This window comes from Strix uralensis, chromosome 4 (assembly GCF_047716275.1).
Source record: "Strix uralensis isolate ZFMK-TIS-50842 chromosome 4, bStrUra1, whole genome shotgun sequence".
Taxonomy (NCBI): Eukaryota; Metazoa; Chordata; class Aves; order Strigiformes; family Strigidae; genus Strix; species Strix uralensis.
The window spans coordinates 80,487,171-80,506,540 of NC_133975.1; the positions used below are offsets into that span (position 1 = coordinate 80,487,171).

The window sequence follows — 19,370 nt, forward strand, 5'->3', positions numbered from 1 at the left end:
GAATCAGACTTGTAACAACAAGGTAAGCTCACCAGTGCCTTAAAAGTTCAAAATATGGGAGGGGAAAAAAACCCACCTCTCAAGCTATGCCTACTGGGAAAAGATGTCTCTCTCTGGGACAAGACAAAAAAACCAGGTCTCAAGGAGCAATCAGACAGACACAAAAAGATAAAACATTATAAAATGAAATATTATTTTTTGCTTTTAGTGCCATAAGGTCATAGGTGCAAAAGGAATCAGGAACGTGTGACATTTATTTTCATGGCAAATATACACACTCAGCTGCCCTACTCAACTTTTTACAGAAGTGAAGTCTTCAAGCAAAGGTTACTAAACAGTGAGCTTTTTTTGCAAGCTGCATTTCTCCACAGCTGAAGGAATCAAGGAGTCTGGCTTTCCATAGTCAACATCCAGATATGCTAACGAACAGCTTGCTTTTTGTTTTCAGTCGCTTCATTATTTAGTAAGGAAAAAAACTTAATAGCATATCAGAAAATGGACTTAAAGAACTTTTGTTATTAATATTACACTATAAAGTTTGCTTGGATGCCAACTGGCATTGGCCCAGTGCGTATGAACTGAAAGGAAACACCCTTCCTCTTGGGATACTAGTCCCATATATTATTAAAAAAAAAAAAAAAAGAATAGTTGTTCCTTGGTTACCAAGGACCTGAGGCAGTCAGCCCCCATTGTTATCTTTTAGTAACACAGTATGCTTGGGCCTTCAGCAAAGAGAATTGCTGCTAGGAATTTGCTGCATCAGAGCTAGTTTATAAAGTGCCACTACTACCAGCACACTTGCACGCTGGTACAGAGCACTCCCCTAGTATAAGCTGCACAGACAAATCCCACAGTTTGTTGGTCCAACACAGAACCTGGATATTACTATAACCATTTACTTTTCCCCAGTAAAAACTTACGCTGTGAACAGCCTTTTCTCCAGCAGGAAATAAACTAATAACTTCAAATAAATTTTGTCTTTACTCCTTTTCTATACATTGCTGCCCTTCTTACATTAAGTTACATTAAATTAATGACCACAGTCACACTGGTGTAGCCATCCTGTTCCCACATTTTCTTGGTTTAGCTTATGTTACTCCAAAAAGGACTTCATCTAAACTAATGAAAACCTTAGGCCAGACCCATGCCACTTTAATTGTCTTGACAAAACACACCAGCAAAGCATTTGTAGAACACATGTAACTCAGAGCAAAAAACTGGTACCGGCTGCATCTCATCGCATCCCTCCCTCTCCTCATCCAAGGGAGGAAGGAGCATTGCTGTGCATCCAATAGCTTCTACCCCAGGAGTTTTTACCGAGAGCTGCAGAGGGACAGATCAGACCTCATAATACTCCTAAACAAAAAGGGTAGGTCAGAAAGACAGCCGTGCAATTATACAACGCCCATTTCAACTTTCATGTCTGTACACTGGCTAGCTCCACCTGTACGGTCAAGCTAGTATTCCTGATAAAACACAGCCTGATAAAGCCCTAACATACAGAACCACTTCGTGCATCTTGTGAAAAGAGCTGTCATGCTCCCTTCCCCTCTGCAGCAGAACGCCACTCCAGGGAGAACACTGACAACACCTGAAGCTGTATGTTCTACCAAAAATATGAATCCATAATGTGAACTTTTTATAGAAAGAGATGAAAGATACCTTCTTCTTCCTTATTTCGAAGATGGATCATTTAAATTTCCCTGCATGGCTTGCCAGTTCTTGAAAACTTTTGTTACCAAGACTGTTTCTTCTTATTCCCTATAAGCCTGATTCCTTGACCAACAGCTGGAACTGGTGGAGGGAAGTCAGAACTGTAAAATGGTTCTTGCTGAGCAAATTAGAGAAATGCAATTCCCTTTTTTTTTTTTTTTAAACAACAAAGGATTGTAAAATACTGAACTGCTGCAAAAAATTTTAATGAAAAGTGGCAACATAATAATATACTCTGGTAAATTAGGACAGGGTAGTAAGCGATTATACAAAAGTCCATTTGTGACAGAGACAGCAGGAGGGACAATTCTCCCTTGTCCAGTATTTCAAAAGCACTAGTTTTGTCCATGATCACTGATACCGTGAGCTCCCTCACAGAGATTCTTTGATCTTCTCCATTAAATATTTTTTGTGGATTTATTCTGAACTTTGTAAGAGGGGGAAATACCATTGTATGGAATAAAAAAAAAAAAAAAAAAGAACTGAACCATACACTCACATCTTTCAAATACAGAAAGATTTGTGACAGTTTGTTCTTTAAGTGGTATTTTAAAAATCTTTTCTATTGTTTACCTAAAGTACCTATTTCTCATTCTCATAATACCTGGAATAAAACCAAATCCAGACCCATTGAAGAGATGTTACATAAGCCTATAGCAAAACAAATACATTCTACTCAGTGGCTCAAACTGTATCCATACCTGTACTAGTGGGTTTGGATGCTCTTCCCTTAGGGACTGGCAGCAACAATAATTCCAAAGACTGTGGTGGCGTTGCTTTCTCTTGCTTCATCTCTGAAAGCTGCAGGGGATCCTCAGCAACCAGTGATTTCTTCTTCTCAGCCAAGAGGGTGCCTGCAGCCCTTGCAGCAACCTCCTTGAGAAGGGCAGCTGAAGAGGTCATGGAAGCCAGAGAAAGGAAAGAACTAGCCGGAGGCGGGTGCTCCTGCCCAGGAGTCATGCTTCTTTCACTCACTTTCTTAGATAAAGCTGCCAACGTGGAGCTGGCTGACTGAGAACTAAAAGGTGAGGAAAAGGATTCAAATCTTATAGTGTCTTCAGTCCTTGAAAGAGATTTGTCCTGCAGAACGGCATTGGCTGCGGCTTTCAGTTTCAGGATAGCTGAATCAGGGGACAAACCACAGGTGGTGGTTGAGTTTGGCAACCACTTACCTTGATTCCATATAAAGTGACTACTTGCATTGTATTGGTCACTTTGTTCCTGTTTCTCAGCAAGCTTTCTGGCAAGAACACTTAGCTGCTGGGCATGATGAGCAGGTGGAGAGAAGGACAGATTTGAGCCAAGATTTACGGGGGACTCGACTCTGCCGTTGACTGTAACGGCAGCATCCAGCTTGAGGGAGCCAGCCTCCAGTAGCCGCCTCAGGTTACTACTCAGTGGCTTATTTGGACCAGGAGGTTCTTCTTCACACAGAGATGGCACATCAGGGGAAAGGTGCTCCTTGCTCTGTAATGTGTCTCTTAGTGCCTCATTTTCAATGGATCCCAGCTCCGCTGTGTTGCTGCTAGGAGTTGCACTTCCCAAAGATGTATCTGGGGAAGTGGACTGCTCTTGGATATTGTCCTCAAGAGACAACTTAAAGTTCTCCTGGACTTCTCCATATGATGCTTCCGAAGGAGTTTCTGAAGAATTTCCAAACCAGCGTTCTTCTTCACTGAGCTCACCTTCCACTTCTTCCTGTCTGGTACCATCTGTGTGGAACCAAGAACAGCAGTATTATTTTCAAATCTGTGTAAAATAACTTCTTCGCGTGAAGTATGTCTGGCCTCTGCATGACCCTCCCAAACAGCCACCTAATGTCTCCCTAAAGTGCATGAACTTGGCATCAGCCTGGATTGAGTGACCAGGAAAGAAGATTTTTGAAAATGAATAGATCTTTCTTTGAAGAAGAAATCATGACAAGCCTGTCATCTTTCAGTCAGCACAACTAAATGCAACAATACACACATAATATATATTCAAATACTGCAAATATTTCATTATCGGTATAGTCTGTACATCCTGCAAAATATTATGAACTCTGTGGTATGAAGCAGAGATTTAACAGGCCCAGAAATTACTGGCTGCTTGTGTCTTTGTACAGCTGGCACAGGCACACCTTCAAAAGCAGATCAGGTGAGTAGCTACTCAAAGCAGTTTCTTCCAGTGACTTTAAGTCTCTGCCCAATCCTGCAGTGACCCCTATCTAAAATAAAATAAAATTTGTACCAATAATACACAATTCATTCCTGAATAGCTGGAATGACTAATACATGAATGCAGGATAAAGCTCTCATCTCTCCAACTATTTGGGAAAGGAGTATCATACACACACAACTAATCTTTGGAGTTTTTTCTTCTTATATAGCCACTACTTGCTTGTCATTTGCTTGTCATTCTTCATCAATATTAAAGTTTTAAAGACCATCCTAAACTGAACTTATTTAGCTGGGGGGAAAAAAAAAAAAAAAAAAAAAGATAGGAAAAAAAGTGTTGGTCTCAATGCAATTGGTTACATTTTCTCCTCTGTGGTAACTGCAACACTCCAGTCTCCCCTGAGACCTAACTGACAGTGTTTAAATCACTGTGACCCTGGATTGCTCTTCTTCCTGATAGGTATTCAAAGTCATACAGATATGACCAAGACTTTATTTGCAGATCTTGCTGGCCATTTAGAACATAGTTAAGAACAAGAGCAATGCTAAAATTAAATTCATGTTATCTTCTCTTGCCAGATACCTCTCACATTTCTTGCTTTTAGACTCAATGTCCCAAGCTACAAAAGAATCTTTGTAGTCATACTACAGCAAAACAAAAGGATTTAATATAACCCTGCACTGACATTCTGGAAATAAGCCTGCATGATATGTATTGTACCTATGATCATGTATTATTCCCAGATTCCCTATTTAATTCCAGCAAATTACAAAACTTGGAGAGAAGTTGATAAAGTAAAACTTAGATTTATATTATTTCTTGATCCAATGAATTTAAGGAGGGAAAACCCAGCCAAATGTATCACAAGTGTAGAGAGATACCAACATACACTCTGACAGCAAAGTTTTTGGGTTTTTTTATTTTAATATGAGGAATAGTCTCTCACAGTAAGTTCCTTTCACTCAAAACCCTTTGAAAAAAAATTCACCAGTGTTTTAATAGCCCACAACAAAGCCACTCAGTTGCCTTGGATTAGTAATTCAAGCAGAAGGGGGCTAGCATCTTTCCTATTCAAAACAAAAGCCAAAGCACTCACCTAAAATTATTTTGATGCTATCCAAGTTAACATCACAGACACAGCAAGATTAACAATAACATGCACAAAAAGGCCAATAGCATGCATATTCAAATGAAGAAGATAGATGTTAATCAGTTGAACCAGCACTTATGCAGGTTAAAGGAGAACTGAACATATTCCCTTTTCACCCTGTGAACACTAAAAAGTAACTTGAGGCATGACTGTACAGTTGGGTGCACTCGAATGAGAAATCCGTACACTCATCCCAGATGCAAGCAAGTTCTGGATGGGAAGCCAGAAAAGCATCTTACTGGCACTTTGCCAGAACTGATACACCAAGAGCAGGGCTCATCCTCTGGGATGCAGCCTAGAGTTGACACTACTATACAGCTTCTGAGCCAAAGCTAGCCTGTCTCCTACCACTTACATCCTTATGTCTGCTTACATATCTCTGTGTTAAAACAACCCCTCCTCTCCTCCACAAGCCCTACTCTCTCTGTGTCTCTGCTCCCCATCCATAAATAGGGAGAACTCCATTTCCCTTCAAAGTCATCCAAAAATTACAGTTTGAGAGATATTTAAGTGTAAATGGTTACAAGAGGAAGTCGGTTTGTTTTAGAGAAATCTCCAGCTTACTAAACCCCCAAACTTCTCTGTTCTTTGCTGTGTACCTCTGAGTTTCTTGATGTTGATATGTTACCCAGTTGTAACCAGACTTTAAAACACCAGTTAAATAACATTGTTTTACAAATCTCTCAATCTTGCTCATCCCACTTGCACTGGAAATCAATTCTTCATTCTCACCTGCACCCATTTTTGCTCTAACCATAGAAGTAACGCCCCACATATACTTTCATCACTATATATTCCTCCTCTCTAAAGCTGACATCTCAGGAAACACTTACAGTAGCTGAGGAACAGGGCACTGGTATACGAAGTTGATAATAACGATGGGGGGAGAGGAAGTACATCCTCTATGGCAGAGCTGCAATACAGCTTTCTTCAACAGTAACACAACTACACTACGCCTGGAATCAAAAAAGTAAGGTAGCAATAGCAGGAGAGATAGGAACAGGACATGGATTGACTTTCTTTTTCCAAACGTGCATGTTCTCCACTGGTCTTGCCTATATGAAGAGCAGCCACCAACATTTTATGGACAGTGAGCAGCAGGAGTGCAGTGCTCTTCATTTAAAGGCTTGCTACCAAGTCCAGAATTTCCCTCCTCTTTGGGCAACACAGTGAGAGCTCCCCCTCCTGTTGCTGATCTCAACCACTCAAGCTCTCTCAAATCTCCAAGCAGTCTCCATAACAAGGGCAAATTTCCTTTGCAGCATCTCTATGCCAAAAAACATCTGGATTTTTTTTTTTCCACCAGTGCCCTTTCTTTCTGTACCCAGAAACCAGACCTCTAACTGCTGACACAGTTCTAATTTTCCTCTTCCCAGTAATTCCCTCAGTTGCTGCGGTATCAAGTCCACTGTATTTTAAGGCTGTAAGGTTAATGCTGAAAAAGCCAGCATCAGTGTCTTATCATGAGCTCAGTCAAGCCTCCTTTTAAACAGCAGTGAATTGGTTTAGAAGCATAACAGTGAAGCCTGGCAATTTCATTTCTAAGCAAAGTTGCCATTCAAGGCCTTCAGGGCAGGATTTTAGTTCACATTGACTTGTGAGCCTGTGAGTTTGAACAAGCTTGAGAACTCCAGGAGATATCAGCCCAATCCACCAACTTTCCTATGATTTCAAATTCAATAAAACCTTCCCTCAGAACTCAGATGGTTCACGGGACACCCAGACCAGGTTTGTCTGATGTAGGAGCCAACCTCCATGCGCCTGTCAAGAAATTTCAGCTGTATTTCACATCTGTGGCAGATCATCTGCATGACATGTTTTTCCCTTCTCTCACAACACAGCTAAGAAGCTACAGTGAGAAGTCCTCACAGCTAGGAATAGAAATGTAATACCACATTTAAATTTCTTCTCTCCACCATAAACATCCCATAGTTTATTATTACAAAATTACTTACGAATGTTAAGCTACTCGCATTTCATTTCTATTGCAGCCTGAAATGCTAAGCATTGGGTAAGAAACATGGAAGTTGCAAAGCAGGAAAAGGTAACTTCAAAGTCAGAGGCAAATTCTCACTGACTTCATTTGGAACAAGACCTGGCTGGGAATCTCACCAACTTTTACCACGCAACTGCTCATCAGGTTGCCTCTTCTCAACATGATTCAAGAGTCAAGACTTGTCGATGCTTCTCTTTCCTGGTTTCCATGGCAGTTCTGGAACTGCTTCCCAAAACATTTGCCACTGGCAGAGGCTAGTGGAAGTTACAGGTGTCCTGCATGCTTCGGGACTACCCCGTCACACAGCACCCAGGAGCCTCACGCAAGTACTTCCCACTCCTGTCAGTGATGACAAAAGGCACCGAAGTACTGTTAGGCAACTGCTGCCACTGATGTAGCCCGATATCAAACAATCTCTGGCAAAGCCACAAATGTGTGCAGAAGCACTGTTTGAAGAAGTGCCAGTTTCCCTCGCTTGCCCACTCATCTGCTTGTTTTCAAATACAGAGAAGTTCTGTTTCGTCTTCAAGAGATCAGTTTGACAGACAAATCTTATTGATCCCGAAGTACATTATTTCACTTTGTGAGCATCTGCCCTTTCATTTAGAGTGGTGATTAGAATTTGACCCTGGTATCAATAGAAATGTAAATATTAACTTGCCCAAACTATTTATATCTGAAAACTGAAAAAGACAAACATGTTTGTTGATTACTGAGCCTCCCAATTGAAATGCTGGAAACTTTAGCTGTACCCGACATATGCCATTCCTGAAAGTGGCAAGTATGAGATGATCCACAGTTCCACTTTGTAGGACTTGGAGTGGAGAAATATGAATGTGGCAGGCTAGATCTAGAAAGAGTCTGTGCAGTACATGGAAAAGGGGAGGAGTCTCCAAGCTGTGGCACTAAGCAACAAACATGGGCAGTGAAAACACAACTGAAAGAACACCATTTGGACCACCACAAAGTATCTGAGAAGAGGCTACAGCTAAGGAACCCACCTCCAAGAGACTGAATTTTCATGCTAAGAGAGATAAAATTTCACTTTAATCATTAAGTGCAATGAGTAAATTAAAGAACCTCAATAGAGAATTAACATTGCAAATCCATATGCTACAGTGATATACAACATATGGAAATTGTAATTGTGGGATTACAGAATGAAAATGAAAACAAATATATATAAGTAGGCAGAAGTCAAGTAATTTCAAAGAAATGCGCACAGGAAAATTGCTGATGAGATAAATTAGGTAAGATTGCCCTAACTTCAGCAGTTACATTTCAAGAAAAATGTGGGAATCTACGGGACCAGGATTTAAAGGGATAGGAGAGCCAAACCTCATTTTTACTATCTTGATATCAAACATCTTGATCTATACAAGAACTTCAGATACGATCATTCAAGTTTGTGTCAATCTAAACAAGGTTAGAATTGCATTTGTTGTCTATTTGGCACCCAGATCATCTTCCTAATTTGTTGCCCCAACATCTTATCTTATTCCATCTCTAACACCTATCGTAATCCATTCTCTGTATTATCACTATAACCAGGCCTACTGAAAGAGCTAGGATTAAGTGATAGGTTTACACTAGGGAACTGAGGAGTTCTGCAAAGATACCTGGAGAATTTTAAAGGACGCATTAAACTTAAATGAAGGAGTAAGCCATCCATAAGGAGTTCTGAGGAAACACAGACTGACTTAAATGAACAATCAGTTTAAAGCCAAGTAAATAGGCAGATGCATCAAAAATAAGGCAGAGACAACATCTGAACAACCTAGAACTTAGCCTCATGTGACTTTTATCAAGAAGAGCAAGAAAAAGGGAGTGAATGAAGAGAAACAGCAGCCAACAACAGAGAAGGCATGGACAACTGTAAAGGCATTTAACTAGTCAGGGACAAGGAAGAGGTAAGACAGAAAGTAAACTGGTGCTCATATCTGGCCTCCAAGATGGCTTTCCATGTCCTACTCCCTCCTGTCTGCTTTCTTAGAACCTTCAAACAAGTATTATGGATCAGGCCACAAGCCAAACTTTGCTCTTCTGGCAGTCCATTTCAGAATACCCTCTCTTTACAGGCACTGTAACCCAGGTTCCATCATGATTGTTACTACCAGCATCACATCCAAATAAGAGAAGTTTCCCATCACATGATGGCTGCACGTTCAAGAACAGAACACAGGCCCATGATGTCTCCATCTTAGCTCTGTGACAGTCAGCCAACTTACACCCTTTAGAACTGGAATACAGAAGGATGCTGACTTCCTTCAGCCAAACCCAGTTAAGTACCACTGGCACGGAAGCCTTGAAATTTGCCAAAGACTGGTTGCTAGCCACCCTGGGCAGCACAGTTTTAGTGGAACAAGGAAAGCATAAGACATACTGGAGAAGCTCCAGGATGAAGTTAGAGGAAAGGAACTTGCAGTCCTAACTGCAAATGGTACATTCAGTGAGAACTATCAGCCACAAGCATCACATCAGAATTTAGTGCAGACCAGATAATACAAACAATAAAAGAACGAAGGAGCTAAAGACTGAGTACAGTAGATACCTTCAGGTAAACTATGCACACTGTGTAAGTGCATCATTTTAGCAATGGTAAAAAATAATTACAAGAGATCACTTGCTAATATCACATCACTTTCTAGTTCACGTTGCCTCTGGGTGTCAGCTTCACACAAACCCTTTTCACAACAAGGTAATTTAGAAAGCAGCATGCACAGGCCTGAAAGTGGCAGTCACATCTGGGAAGTCTATTCTGTGGTACCCTATACAAATTGCTCAGTCTAGCTGCCTACAAAACTACGCTTTTTGTATTCAGGTTAGTTTTTAACTATTTCCAATAAGAAGTGAATGTCACATCTTTCGGCTGAACAACCTTTGTGGGTTCCCACACCCACCAGACCCTGTGGATATGGGTGCTGTAGGACTGCCTCAGAGAACCTGGGCACACTGTGCACTGACATCCCACAGGCTCCACCTCTAAAAAGCACTTACAGCCACATCTGATTAGACTATACATCCAGAGCAGCAGCAATGTTGATTTTTCCACAGGGATGCTTCCCAGAAAATCATGATTTTAATAAAGACGCAAAGGCCTGCCTTAACTCCTTTTATTATATCAACAGCAGCAAATAAAACTTAAAAGTCACAGTTACATAAACAGTCATGTGCTAGACTGCCCTCAGTCCCCCATTTTCCCTTCATGATTTCTGTGACCTATAATAGGTAAGCAGCACAGGAAGTCATTGTCCTCTTTGAATGGAATTTCTGGCTCGCTCACTTATCAACGGGATGATTATTCAACTCTTGACCTCGTCACAAAATGGTTTAGCAGTGTTGCTGGTGCTTGAACCAAATTTCTCTACTGCAGCCTGACCCAGAAGAGCAGCACAGCTGCAAGAAGGAACTGCCAAAAAGCCATAGCTCTTCTGTTCTGTCCTTCTCCCCTGTGTTTAAGAAGTGTGAAAATACTCACACAATTAGACAGGAAAAGAAGCCCTAGGTAGGACTCTGTATTTCATCTCCACATCTTCTAAAATAATGATTTTCCTAACTGGAGGGAAGGAGGAGAGGGGAAAAGAAGGGCACAGCTTTTAAAGACAAGGCATATATCCTCTACTTTTATCCCCAACTTAAAGTTACTTTGAAAAAATTCACTTACAAGAAAACCCCAGAATATTCACCTAGTAATTTCTCTAGTACTGCTTTTTTAAAAAAGGGCTCCAAGGCAAATAAGATTAGAGAAAGTTAATTACCTTGCAGTAACTGGAATTCTTCAAGATGCTTTGTCCATATGCACAAACAACTGTGAATGGGCAGAAGTATCATGCATTCAGGTTTGCCAACTGCTAGACAACCACAAAATGTCAAAATGCATGTACAGCACCTTGGTTTCCTCTCAAAAGCAGAATCCAGGTGTGATGGATTCTCCCGAGGAAGAAGAAAGCGGGATTACTGAAAAAGCTTGTCAGACAGCATAAAACTACCTTTATTTCCTTTCCCTCAAAGGGTAAGAATTTTGTGATAAACGGGAAACAGAGACAGTGGCCTTTCAACCACAAGCCCCAGAATAAAAGTGTCAAGTGGGTTTCGTTACCTGCCAAAACGAGCCTTCTTTTACTAAGTGTCCATGGAAGAGGACAGAAATACATGGCTTCTCCTGAGGTGAGCTGTCACTGCTTGATGAAGGTTCTCAAGGCTGTTGACAGACCACAAGACAGGACCTTCTAGTGACAACAAGTCTGATCTCCCCCAAAACAAGTTCTTCAAAAGATAACTCCTAGTACGATGGATGTTTGACATCTTGCCTCCAAGAAAGAATAACTGTTCTGTTCTAGGCAAGAGGTTAGAGTCAGTAGCTGTGGGATCAGTATTTGAGGAGTGTTGCTTCCACTAGGACTCGGAGATTTTAAGCACCAAATGAACAGGCACTGCCTTAGAGTGCAGTTAGAAGACACTGTTAAGGTGACAAAAGCTCAAGACCGACAGAAGTGGTGGTCCTGTGCTCTCCCTTACATTTGGTCTGTTGTTTGTTTGACTGCTTGGTGAGCCAATTTCAACTCACTAATCTGGCAGAAAACCACTCACTCTGCCAAGAAATCAGAACAAAAATGTGAAGGAGGCAGGAATGGGGAAGCAGGAGGAAGAGTCAGCAATCTGAGCCCCCTATCTCCTGAGGTCTTTTGGGGTGCAAAGTATATCATGTCCCATCAGCGAAAAACACCAGAGGATCTCCCTCGCATCCCAAACCTCAATAATGTACTACACCTCTCCGAGAAGAGCTGGCCCTTGCAGTCAGGGTGGCCACAGCAGTCAGTATCATGCGGGCTGCTTTAGAAGCCTTATCTGGGACATCTGCAGCTGGGTTGGCCACCACAGATTCTTCTGATACCAATTAAAAAAAAACTCTTCTCTAGTACTGGTTGGCAGCATCTTCATGGGAGAAGAAAAGTCATAAAGACCCAGAAATAATATCTTAACAGTGAGGCCCAGTAACCAGCAACTGAAAAGTAGGTGGGCAGAGCAGTATGTCTTATAGTGTCATATCTAACAATGTTACCTCTATATATGTACATATATATAGTATATGTGTATAATAATATATGCATAATATTCGTGTCACTACAATTTAGAATCACTTTGTTCTAGCTGGATTTTGCCGCTATTTGAGGCTCAGTGAGCTGAAGTATTTGAGGTGTGTGTATGAAACAGAACACACATGGCCTTAGAGGAGGGGAATATTTTTGAAGACCATTTCTCAGGCAGTATGCCACAAAAGAGTATCCTATGCAAAAAGATTTCATCAGCTGACTTGACCAATACCTAGAACTCCTGGAGAGAAGGTAGACAAAGACAGTTGAATTTTATGATTGAGGTTTTCAGAAGAAACAAGTATTTCTGAAGTCAGCTTACGGTGCAAAGGCTCACTAGTAGCCCCAAGACAGATTCATAAAGCACATAAAGTGTCAGTATAACAACAGAAAATCATGTTCCTTACAAAACGTATTTTATGGTACTGATGTACTCCTTGTAACACTTTTATGGAGACTGAGCAAAATACCACAGCTGGCCTTATTGAAAGTTTCTTCCACAGGCCCTCATGAACATCCTATAACAACCTATAGTTGAGTTTGGGCACACCTTTCATAAAGCATAGGATAGTGATCAGACAGATTTATACCCTAAAGGAATATGGCCAACTGAAAACCCGAAGTCTGTACATTAACATATCAAAGGAATACTCTTTTGCCTGGTGAAAACAGAAAATATGATAAACCATTTGAAATAAAACCAAATATTGTTTTAGGCAGCAACTTCTGAGCCAGATTCAAGATTATCAAAAATTTCGGGCTTCCCTGTATCTTTTAAAACCAGCTACGGTATCAGATTAAGACTCTGAAAGAATATTATAAATTTGAGGACAAACTAAATATGCGGGAGATCAACTGTTATTCCCACAGCTCTATTTGAAATGGGAGTCAGCTTTAACAATCTTTGATGGTTCAAATGGTCCATGTACAAGTCTACACAGAGAGATTCCCTGCACCTGGAGCAGTAGTGTATCTTTTATGTCAGCACACATTTACCATTGTGGGTGCATTAACATGTTAAATTCAGTACAGTGATGAGAAATTCTATCTTTTCTTAGTTATAAGGAAGTTTAAAAACTCCTTAAAGTTATTCCTAGCTAGCCAAAATTCACTTTGCTTGTTCATTTGTTTTGCTCCAGATACGTGTCTATGGCAGTAGGCTGTTGCAGTGACAAAGTATTGAATACCAAAAGATAACAGGGATGCTGGCACCTCCAAAATAAGAAGAGTTAAGCATTATTCTCAAGACTTCTATTATCCTTAGCATACAGAGTCAAGACCTATCATCTCAGCCTACTTCATAAAGGAGGGGAAATATTTCAAGATTTTCCACCGTGGGCCTTCATTAGAAATGAAGCCCCAAACAACCCTAGCAAACAGTTTGGAAAAGCTGGCTACAGCCAGAAGATCTCTAAATGAGGGAACTTACTTCCACTCTAGATCAAATTATTGTGGGAGATAATTGCATGACTGCCAAATGGTCAATATAGGAATCCATAATATTTTAAAGTCATCCTTGAATGACAATTAACTTTATGAATGAGAAAAAAATTTATTCCTTTGGCAAGTCATTAATGAAATCTTCTTTGAGAAGTTGCTTATGGAACACAGAACTAGTGTGTCTACTAGGAAATTCTAAGCAGAAACACAAAACTGCCTTATCTTAAACGTAGTCTATCTGTAAACCAGAGGTTCAGTTACTCATTTCCAAATGGCTACTTGCTTTGTAGCAGTTCGATTCTAGGTCATAATCTTCTATATTTGGGTAGAGGACATCAAAATACAGGTTGGTTTTTTTTTTTCCCTGACAAGATCTGAGGCTGACTTCTCTGAAAAAGAGATAGCAGGAAGGAAAACCGTGGTCAGACGAGACAATCACTATGAGCTCAAGCAATGAAGTAGCTCAGCACTCTCAATCTGTCATCATACAGTTCTGTTTAGGTGTTATGGAAGACAAGATCCATTCACTTGGACAATTCTGCTTGAGAAAATGGAAAGATAATACTATGTTATTAAGATAAGCAGAATAACCACCTCAGTTCTTTATACCTTGCATCCCTCAAAAGGCAATGGATTTCAAGAAAGGAGGTGGGCACCTGTGAATGTTCATGGAACTAGACAAAAACTTGACCTATGACCTGGAATAAAAGGCTCAGAGATAAAGGAAATTTATTCCTTTTCAGAGAGGTGAGCCTCTGCCTTGAACAGCTCAAGTAAGGCCAGCACAATTTCTTTCTGCATACCCTACAGTGCTTTTTGGCACCATGATGATCAGTCTCCATGACAAAGACTAAGTATAAAACAGGGTTTAGAGGATCTATCGGCTGGCTGGATAGCTCAAGGCATCTTAAAGTGATTATATTATTCTTGGCTGTCAGTGGTATCCTCAAGACTGGCAAACACCAGAAGAAATTTGGGAGAAGCACCCTTAATGGTATCACTTTCATGTAGCGTGCACTTCCCAAGAAAAGAAACCTCCATAGCAAAAATGAAGTAAGGCATTAAGCATAAATAGTGTATTTTCTTATATCACATTTTGTATGATCTAGATGCCAAAAAAAGCAGGAAAGCTTTGCTTTCTAATCTTCATTTAACTTGATAACAAATTGGTAGTCCACTCTATTTTGCATACCTGTGCTCTCAGTTTTGAGCTACATCTATAAACTGCCTGCTCTTAGTGCCTTCATCAGCTAACAATCCATCTTAATTAATTAAGGCCTGCACCTGACCTGCCACCTCCCCAGAACTGACTGCAGTGATAGCTGTCTCAACTCTTTACTGCGACAAAAATGCATCTTCACTGCCTAAAATGCCCTGCAAGCCTCAGCACAGTCACAACCCCAACAGTAGAAAGTAGACACAAGAATCCTCACAATTTACAGCAGCTGAGAATAAAGTGATCTGTTTACGCTATGGATTATTGTAACACTGATTTACCCTCAATATGTGCAACTCATTTTAGTGTGGCTAGTTATTTAAAACTGACAGGGTCACCACAGCAACATGACTTTAGTCACCCTTACAGTTGGAAAGGAAGCAAATGAGAAGTTGCAAGTGTCAACTGAGCTGGCAACACAGGCTGACCAAAGTGAGAAGAGTGTTCAAACATGCCACTTGCATACAAACAATTTGCAATGAAAACAAGTAACTCCCTGATCACAACTGCAATTGAGCATTATGGCCTGGGAACTGCAGTAAGTTTGCAGAAAGTTCTCACATTCCCAGAAACACCAAAATTGTTCTAAAAGCTCCAGGAAAAAGCCGTAAGTCACCTATGCTCTGAGCTGTGCTGTGCAGGGCAATTCCAAACTTTTCTAGGGGACAAATCATTGACCAGAAGGGTAGTGGAGGCACCAAAACCACACTGGCTGATTAGCTGCTCCTCCACCCATTCATTTCAAGGAGCTGCCCTCATGTGCTGTACACACTATAAAGGATTGTGCCCGTAAGCAATCCAGAGTAAATTTACCATAGCTACCACAATGTATCAGAAAAAAATTGTCTGCTAAGGTTGATAAATCGGTCAATTACCTGCTTCCTTAACTTTTATTCTTCTGTAAATGTTTTCATCCTTACATTACCGGTACCTATGAGAAGATGATCTGAACCTTGCCAAAACCCACTATTTAAATTACTAGCAAATCCTTAATTACTATAAACAAGATTACAACAGGCTTATTTTAAAAAGGTTTCTAAACACCAAAGCGATAACTCCAGAAAACAAAGCTTCCTTGCTGTCATTATTTGAGGCTGCTGTCTCCATGTTTACTCCTGGTCTGTGCACGACCCTCAGTGCTCCCTCAGCCCCCCTGAACGCCACGGCGAGAGCAGCTGCTGTCTCTCCATTGGTATCCCCAGCATGGCTGAGCAGATATACACACAGGGCATGAAGTTCCCAGTCTCCCCTCAGTTCCTTCCTATCAAGCCCAAACCACCTTCCCCCCCAAGCCCCTATAAAACAGGAAATCATTAACATACAGAGGAAGGGGAAGACGGGCAAATACTACTGAAGCACGGCAATTACTGCCTTCATCTTCATGGCAGAGATGCTTTAGTACCCCAGGTGGGAATCTGAAGAACAATCCAGTCTTGCCAGGTGCCAGGAGAGTATGGGAAAACCGCAGAAGGCCATCGTCCTTGCCAATGAGCTGGCTTAGGCTCAAAATGGTATATCAAAACTATGCCAAAGTAGATATGCATGATCTCAGGTAAAATTTCCCTTTCTGTACTTCCTCTCACACTGGTAATAGCAAGAGATTTCCAGAAAAGGAGTACAGAAAATACCTGACTAATCACACAGAAGCTGAAACCCAAAGGATAATGATACATCATCCTTTTTCCTCTACACACAGAAGTTATTAAATAAAAAGTACAGTGCAATCCTGTGAAACCAAAGATCTGGTTTTCTGCATCTCTTCAAAGGCACAGTCAAATTTTGGAATTGAGAAACGGAGAACTCCCACATGGGTTTGTACAGGGACAGACTAATGTAAGCCCAGCATAGCTTCAATACTCGAAGAAAGCTCTCTAGAAGGTTTCAACAGCACTGTAAAAACATACAGTGACATCCAGAACATATCTAGCCATTTCAAGGAGCACATTTTCCATCTTTTTGCCCGCTTACCTCTGTTCCTCCAAGGGACAACTGCTATACAAATGCACAACCTCAACCACTGTTACCTCGGTTTCCCTAAGAAACTAAGCACATCTTTCCTACAGGACATGTAATTTAGAATACAACCTCTCTTTCAGGCTGAAACTATCTTTTTGTTGGGTCACATGTGCCTAGGACAGCAGGCTGACTCCCTGGCTTGTACTCTTATGCACTATACAAATACAACAAAGGAGAAGGAAACAATATTTACTTGTCTCTGTCACACACAAGATAATCCTTGAGAGCACTTTCTGATGTCTAATCACTACCATAGAAAACAGAAATCCAGGAGACACTCAGGTGAAAGAGTAATCAGAAGTCCTACAGAAGAATATGGTATTTCTGATATGCTTTTTCCATGACTACTGGTTCTAATTTCCCAAGCCAGGTCAACAATGTCAGGGATAATACAAATGGCAGCCTTCCCTTTTCCTCTTCTCTACAGTGGATTAAAGGCATGCTGTGTCTTCTCTTGAACCAGTTCCAAACAACTTCTCATTCTATTAACTTCTGAAACTGCCAGTAGTCTTCAGGCAGTGACACTGATAAAGTAGTGATATTATCAAAATGAAAAATGGGTATTTCTCTACTTTCCTACCTTTACAATCTTCTCCAGCTGGTCTAGAAAACTTACCATAAATATTGACTGGCAAAGGATGAAAAAAGAGAATAATTATCAGTGATAAAAGCAGTGATTACACCACAAGTGGTTTTGGAGAAAGAGAAGAAGGAAGAAAACTAGTCCTCAGTGTAGTAGTGCTACACAAGGATTAAAGCTGAAAAAAAGCTGTCTGTGAAGCTTTCCCAATAGGTGTGAAGAATCTCTGAAGAGAACTTGCTGTTGAGTCACGGGAAAAAAGAAAAAACAAGAACTCAAAAAAGCTGGAGATTTCATGTCTGTAAACTGTCCTGCTGAGCCTCCAAACATCCCCACAGACATCATACAACCTCAATAGCTCTGTCACTGCAGTCTAGAACCCTTGGACCCAAAAACCGTTTCAAGGTTTTTCAATAACTTACAGCACCAGTAAAAGAGCAAGAGAAAAATTCTTGCATGCCAAAGGGAGGTTTTCATCTCCTGAGCACAAAGTTAACCCAGTTAGTTTCTAAGGAAGGAAGGAAGGAAGGAAGGACACAGCCGCTGTCTCTATCTGCCTCTTTATTGCTGCAGGAGGTTGGCTGGCTGCTCTTCATATAAAGGACATACTGGAGTTTGAAAAACTGTCAAAGAAGTGGTTGCATTTGCCTGCCTTGATGATATGATGTACTGTTGTACATTCTGACCTATGCTTACTTTGACTTTTTTGGTCAGCTCATTATTTCGTTCTCTGAGCACGAATAAGACATCTTAACTTTCCAACAGCCCCAGTGGCATTCTGGCAAAAGCAATTCATTCCACTCCATTCAGAAGAATCACTACCCCTACATATTCAATAATCCAGACACTCCTGTTCAGTTTATGCATAGGGCCAGGTTCTCTCCTGTGTGACATGTATCTGGCAAAGGAGGAACACAGCATGAGCCTTTACAGCTCTCTGATTCTCCTTTGTGTTTTCTAACCTAGACTCAGCCTGGAGACTGGCTCATCAACAGCAGCTGGAAATGGCTGTTAACTAGCAATAAGTAGATCTGAGAGTGTTCCAGCTGTGGCTTCATCTCTGACCCTTTCCATCTCTGATTCGCAGCCTATTCTAAGTCACAGTGATATGAAGATGTGTGGAACAATGGTATATATTTCCCCATAGGAACATCCCCATGCAATGAGAATCCCCATCTGGGAAGGCCAAGGCAACTTCCATAATATTTGCATCACGCTAGCAGCACAAGGGAGATCAGAGGAAGGCTGCAAAGCTGGCCCATTGCTGATAATAAACACTAAGTCCTACTTTAAATGTTAAGTGGAACTCAGTGAAGTCATCTTAAATTATTCTAAATATTGCAGTTGGAAAGGTAGTGACAGCAAATACTGTGAACTTTCTTTCCCTTTTATTAAAATACAGAAAGAGGAACCCCCGCACTATCCACTCAAAACACTGACTCTTAGAAAAATACTTTTAAAATGTACAGAATTGTTGCTTTAGAACACATTTGTGCGGGTGGTCCCAGTGATCAATAAACTAAAAGAAACAACAAAATCAACCAGAAGTGCCTATGTCACCTTAATATGTAGGCTGCAATAAACAAAACATAGGAAGCCTCAGATCAAGCTGCTGCAGCGCCTTTAATGATCCCTATTGTGTTTACAACCTCTGTCAAGGGGTCATAAAGTGAAGGGAGGAGCTCACAAACCTCATGCATGGGAATATTCAAGCATAGCAGGTGACATCAGGCCAGCATACCTGCTCTAACAAAGATCTCCTTTGTTTTTGATTAATTTCTGTTTATGTTTGCTATATGCAGCTTCTGCTGCTCTATTTTTGGTAAAAAATGTGCTTCTGATTTACCATTTTACTCTGCCCCATTACTCACCTGAGGTGCTTCATACATATTAGTTTTCTGATTGGTTCAGAAACAAAAGGTTTAAGTTTTAGATACTGAAATTATTTCTTCCTGTGAATGTCACAGGAATCTAGTTTCCTATAATTTAATTTTTTCCTCTCTCCCAAA

At 40.8% G+C, this 19,370-nt stretch overlaps 1 protein-coding gene across 6 annotated transcripts in view; it reads right to left on the reverse strand.

Annotated features, from left to right (window-relative positions):
- The window catches only part of ZNF827 (zinc finger protein 827), a 111,854-nt gene that overhangs the window by 82,483 nt on the left and 10,001 nt on the right, over positions 1-19,370 (reverse strand). For all 6 annotated transcript variants that reach the window (XR_012628810.1, XM_074867413.1, XM_074867414.1 and 3 more), the window contains one exon: positions 2,415-3,425. Coding sequence is in view for 5 of the 6 variants with exons in the window: in XM_074867413.1 (XP_074723514.1) it covers positions 2,415-3,425 (1,011 nt within the window). In the remaining variant the exon portion in view is untranslated. The remainder of the gene's footprint in view (positions 1-2,414; positions 3,426-19,370) is intronic.